The 6,104-nt window shown below is 41.2% G+C and overlaps 1 protein-coding gene across 3 annotated transcripts; it reads right to left on the bottom strand.

The window, feature by feature from the left end:
- Positions 1–3,272: 3,272 nt before the first annotated feature.
- LOC149014445 (uncharacterized) lies at positions 3,273–5,117 on the bottom strand. Of its 3 annotated transcripts, XM_089155070.1 has the most exons (4): positions 4,593–5,117; positions 4,526–4,562; positions 4,040–4,102; positions 3,273–3,918 (listed from the first exon to the last, which is right to left on the bottom strand). In XM_089155070.1, exons 1-4 carry the CDS (start codon positions 4,691–4,693, stop codon positions 3,844–3,846), a joined length of 276 nt encoding a protein of 91 aa, XP_089011196.1. In that variant the 5' UTR covers positions 4,694–5,117; the 3' UTR covers positions 3,273–3,843. The 3 variants fall into 3 exon arrangements, 2 of the variants coding, with proteins under 2 accessions (XP_089011196.1, XP_089011195.1); XR_016173404.1 differs by having other exon boundaries at positions 4,040–4,088; positions 4,526–5,117; XM_089155069.1 differs by having other exon boundaries at positions 4,526–5,117.
- Between the last annotated feature and the right edge of the window lie 987 nt (positions 5,118–6,104).

Raw genomic sequence — 6,104 nt, 5'->3', positions numbered from 1 at the left:
AAGACTTTAAGCTTCTCAAGATCCAGGTCGCTTCTCGAGTTTTGAAGCTCTCTGTTTTTGTACGATCACAAAGGTGGGCTGTTGTTTTATCCCGATCTGAAAATTTGCTTGTTGTTCCGTTTGGGTATTTGTCGAGAGAAAATTGAAGGTACCTACTCAATCGCATTTTCTATACCTCCTTTTCCCTCCATTTACCGGGTTTTGCCGGAAACTTTGAGAACCCGTTATACGTGTTTGTCTACTTCGGCTAGGAGCTATTGATCCGTTTACTACGTGTCCTGGATCTCGATCTATGAACGGGGGGGTTTGCCAACAAATTTTGGGGAATCTAAGAGCATTCTATGGTCTTTAATACACAAACCCGAAGTAGAAATATTAGGATTAGGAATTTTATTTGTTCCTTGGAATCGATAGGAGTAAGAATCTTTGCAAACCTGTTTTTTTCTTCTTCCTCTTTCCATCGTTTTTTTCTTGAATTATATCCCTTTTCTTTAGGCTACTGAGTGGTGGGTATTTGTGTATAAGGTGATGTGTATTGAGTGGTATTTGTTCATCGCCATGGCCGTCCATGGTGGAGCTCACCAATCAAGATCGTGAAGAAGCTCGGTCGAGGTTGTTCTCTCCGTCAAGATCGTGAAGAAGCTCGGTCGTTTGACGCCGTTCTCTCCATCAAGATCATGAAGAAGCTCGACAGTCTGTTGATGACACGAGCTTGTTAAAGGTTTGGTTTTTGATCTCGGAATGATCGGATTTCGGGATGATCAAGAAAATCAAGGCTATGTAATGTTTTGCTGATTCAAAAGAGTATTTTGAGGGATGCCACGGATCTGTCTTTGTGTTCCCAAGCTCCATCTTTGCTTGGGATGAGTTTTTTCAGTTTTCGGGGCTCAAGCCGGCTAAAATCGTCACTCGAAGTGAGTATTTTTCGAATTTTGGTGGTTTAAGTTTGAAGGTGATTGACTACGGGGTTTGTTAAATTTGGTGGTTTAAGTTTGAAGGTGGTGTTGGGTTTTGGGTTCCGGCGGTCTTGAAGGTGGTTTTGTAGGTGTTCAGGGGGGTGGGGGTGCGCCGGGGGGGGGGGGCGGGGCGGGGGGGGGGGGTAGCGGTGCTAAGATCCTGGCTCTTTGGCCGATGGTAGGGTATGAGGTGGCTTTATTTGGTTGAATTTCATCTGGGCCATATCTTGATGGTTAACAACAATATGAAATGACACATATCATCTTCTTAGGAAGAGCATGACATAGAAAATGTCAAAGAAAAGGGGGCAGAAGAAATGTTTTGGCTGCCACTCCAGTATGCACTCCTGAACAGTTGCTCCAAACCTCTGTTTTCACTCGTATCATCTATAATTAGGCTATAATTAGTGTGGGGATGTCTCTGTGTGCGTGTGAGTCAGTATACATCTTATTCTAAGTAATATGCTAAACATAACTCCAATGGATGCTTTGTTTTGTCTTCAACTATTGCGTACAACTATTCTGTGTATTAAGATGACTTTATGTTTTTAATGGTGAATTATGTGGTTTGGTAGATTTGTTGGCTTTGATTTTCTGCACAAGGACTGAATCAAATCAAACGGATAAAAGTGGATATAGATTCAGTAAAGACCAATAAAAGTGGATATAGATTCGGTAGAGACCAATATTGTGAGTCCTCCCTTTCGCAAACAAATGTATTGTTTGAGACTGTATTGATGTTGTCGATTTGTCTTTTGCCATTATGAGTTTTGAAACAATTGCAACTGCAACTTCGCTGACTTGGCTGTAAGTTATTTAGACTGCACTGTGGGTTGTAATTTTTAAATTCAAAATTTATTCTTGTTATAGATCTCAATCTGTGTTGGGCTTCCTCTTTGAGTTAATGCAATTTTTAGTTTTTCATATTTAGAGAGCTTATAATTCTCATCTTAATCTTGGCATTTTGCTGTACCGTATTTATTAGACTTCTACCAAAGTATGCTGTAAATTCTTGTGTCTGCCGCTCTTGGTCCAATAATAATGGGGATTTGACATTTTCTTTTTCCTTTTTTTGTCAGATTTTTTTATTTTTCAGAGGGCTCAAAAATATCACTAGAGAGGCTGTGCCAATTCTTGGAAAAGCATGGTATTACTGTGATGCCAACAGGTTCCTCCAGGTTGCTTTTCTGGGTTTCCAATTTTGTAGGCTGTCATCTCATATACTGTTATGTGTACTAGAGGTTTTTTGTCCATTTTTCATTGGCCTATTATATACAACTTGCCCCCCAGTTTTGAAGAATTGAAATCAGATGGGTATTGCGAACTTGTGTTGCTGCCACTAGTCCGTGTTCTAGCTGTTATCTCGATCGTGTTTCTTCGGATTGAAACATCCCTATGAGTACCCACTAGTGCCCTATCCAACTGCTGATATTGTAATTTAAATCCTTGTGTTGCTGCAGCAACTCATGCTTCAGCATGCATGCATGAATACAAATGCCAATCTATTGAAGATTTCTTATTCTTTTTGAATACATTGAATACTATTACCGGTAAACAACATGCATCCTAGGCTATGAACTCAAACATATTTACATAATTTATATTTGGTTAAAGAAATAAATATAGGTTTAGAGCTCATTTTTTATGTAATGTAACTGTAAATAAGAAATCATGCCTTACCTCCATTGTTTTCTAACACTAGTCACTTCTGATTTACCAAAAGTCTTTACCTCAAATGATGAAATGTTAACTTGAGTGAAGTCCATGATCTCATATTCAAACCATATAATTGTATTTATAGTAAGTCAATTACATAATACATATGAGAACCTCTTAAGTTTTCCTACCAAAAAAATAAATAAATAAAAGAGAACCTCTTAAGTTTTAGAATGGAATTTCAATTTTAACACCACTGTTCACCCACGTACTCAGAAAATTTACCAAAAGTCTTTACCTCAAATGATGAACTGTTAACTTGAGTGAAGTCCATGATCTCATATTCAAACCATATAATTGTATTTATAGTAAGTCAATTACATAATACATATGAAACTATGAGACTATACGCCACCTCATACCCTAACGCCACATCATACCCTAAACGCCACCTCATACCCTAACACCACCTCATACCCTAAACACCACCTCATACCCTAACGCCACCTCATACCCTAAACGCCACCTCATACCCTAATGCCACCCCAAACCCGCCGCCGGCACCCCATACCCGACTGCACCCCAACCCCGCCGCCGGCACCCCATACCCGACTGCACCCCAACCCCGCCGCCGGCACCCCATACCCTCCGGCGGCACCCCTACCTCGCCGCCGGAACCCCAACACCGCCGGCAGCCGGAAACCCCAAAAACCAAATCCGGCCGCCGGAAACCCCAAAAACCAAATCCGGCCGCCGGAAACCCCAAAAACCAACACCCAAGACCACCTTCAACGCAGTAGAGTAAGTGTTCGCATCCACCAAAAACTCATTATCAAGATAGCCTTCATTGCAGTTGCTGCCAGAACTCCCATTGCAGTTGCTACCAGAACTCCCATTGTTCTCCATAGCAGGTGGAGTCAAGAGACCCATCTTCACCGTATCATCAAGAAAGTAACTCTGATTCCTGGGTGGAATTAAGAAGTGAGGGGGGAGTATCCAACAACGAGTTTTGGACATGAGGCGAATCCTGATTAGGTAACTGGGTTTGTGTTGATTGATCTGATAAGCTTGCTGGCCAGAATGAAGTAGTGAGAGATTAGGGTAGTGCAACTGGTGAGGATTCTCTCAGGCTGTTCAAACGTTGGCATCGAAGAGCTGCCATGCAAATCAGTTGGGTCGAAAGCAATCGTTTCATTTCCATCTCCAGTTGCCTCGGTCACTTCAGACTCCTTCACACGCTTGGACCTTCAATTTTCTGAAGCAGTTTCTTCACTTTCTGCTTGCATCCATCACAATCTATGTTCACCTTGAAAAATACCCAAACACAAACAAGAAGCAAATTTTCAGTCAGGATAAAACCACCGCCCACCTTTGTGGTCTTAAAAAAACAGAGAGCTTCAAAAGTCAGGCAGAAGAGAGAGAGAAACCTGGATCTTGAGAAGCTTAAAGTCTTCATCTTTAGTCATTTCTCCAAGGCTGCTAATGTAATACTGGTTAAAGAAGCCAAAACGTACCAGAACAGAAATAAAGCCCAGATTTAAGAGAAAAGCATTTGATCAGAATTGAGCTAATTGAAAGGCCTGAAAAGAAAGTCGAGTTCTAAGTCTCATGGGAAGGAATCTTTGCTGAAAGTTTCAGATCGATTGAATTGGTGGATCTGAGGCTAAGAACTGAACCTAGTAACACCAACAGAAGAGCACACTAACGGAATCTCAATCATAGATACAATTAAATAGAAGATTCAGGACTCCAGAAACAAACACAAATACAGGGAGGCACAGCTAAATACACAAACTAATTATTGAACACTTCAAAGAAATCAACTCGAATAAAAAAGACCATAGAATGCTCTTAGATTCCCCAAAATTTGTTGGCAAACTCAAGGAAACGGAGGTATAGAAAATGGTAGGTACCTTCAATTTTCTGAAGCAAACTTTCTGCTTGCATTGTGATAAAACGTCACTGTGTTCTCTCCCATTTTCTCCCTTCCTGCCCGTAAACCATAAAACCCATGTTGGCATCAACCCCTCGAAAGTCACCATCACAAAGCTCAAGCTAGACAAGGAGAGATTTAAACCCATGTTGCACAAAGCTCAACCTACACAACGATCGCAAACCTCTCCTTGATCGGTGGATCCATTAACCTTCTCACGGGTGATGCGCTCTACATGGATGACCCATTTGCGACGGTAAACCTGAACTACCTTACCTTCTCTGCCCCTATAAGTTCCTCTCACCACCTGCACTTCGTCGTCCTTCCTCACAGAAATCGACCTCACTTTGTACTTGTTCCTCAGATCTGAAGATAGAGGACGAACACTCGACGGAGAGGTGAAGAATGCTACCCGAGACGATAACGGCAACGTTCTATTCCTCAGAATGGGTTTTGAATCGACCTCACGTTGTACTTGTTCCTCGGATCTGAAGATAGAGGAGCACTCATACACCAAGCTTAGCATTCTCGATACGAGTTAGGCCAACAACCTTTAACAACCTCTGTGTCATCAACAGTACCGCCGAGCTTCTTCACGATCTGGACGTCACGGAGATCGGGTTTCGCAGGGTCCACGACGGAGAGAACAGCGTGAGCTCCACAGGCACGGCCATGGCAGAAGAGTTGTGACAAGCGAATCGCGATCGGTGAGCTCCACAGGCACGGCCATGGCAGTGAGCACATCGACGGCCATGGTAGTGAGCAACAGCGATAACAACACCAGTTGTGCCGTCGCGACAATTATTCAACTAAAACCCTAACCCTATAAATGCATGTGATGCTGAGGATGTGAAACCCTAAAACCCCGCTGACAGTCCAGATTTCACCATATTTATAAAATCAGATCTAACGGTTAGTATAAAAGATGCGTGGGTATGAATGTAAATTTAGCTTTATTTAGAGCTAATCAGATGAAGTTTATAATAAAATAATAATAATAATAAATAATGAGTAAATATCACTTACCTATTGTCGAATTCGCAAAATCCAGAAGACATTGATGAAACCAAGTTTTCTCTTGGCTTCAAGTGCCATTATCATGGCTCGATGTCAAGTGGTATTTGCTGCTGCTGCTCCGGTTCTATAAAGACAAAATTGAGAGAGTAGTCGGTGAGTTTGATTAATTGAATGGGTGAGATATCCACTTCAATGTGCTGTTTATTGGGTGAATGGTCCTAATCAAAATCCAGAATCTAAAGACAAAATTTCAAAATTTTTTTTTATCAATTAATGCAATAGTATCAATAAGGAGTATCACAGAAGATAGCATGGACTAGATTTTGACTCCCAAATCAGAATTAAGCATGTATGTTTATCATCACAAGAGACAATTAAGGTATTTGACCCTAAAATCCCTAAACCCTAATGACCAAATTGCCCTTTATGACTAAAAACGCCAAAATACCTTGTAAGACCAAATCGCTTAAAATGTCCTTTATGTCCAAAATACCCTTTATCATACTATACTGTATAAAAAGAAAACCCCAATTCTGTCATTG

Source organism: Hakea prostrata, chromosome 5 (assembly GCF_041222555.1).
Source record: "Hakea prostrata isolate BN-2017 chromosome 5, UWA_Hpros_2, whole genome shotgun sequence".
In the NCBI taxonomy this organism is placed as follows: domain Eukaryota; kingdom Viridiplantae; phylum Streptophyta; class Magnoliopsida; order Proteales; family Proteaceae; genus Hakea; species Hakea prostrata.
This window is presented reverse-complemented; position numbering and strand designations above follow the sequence as displayed.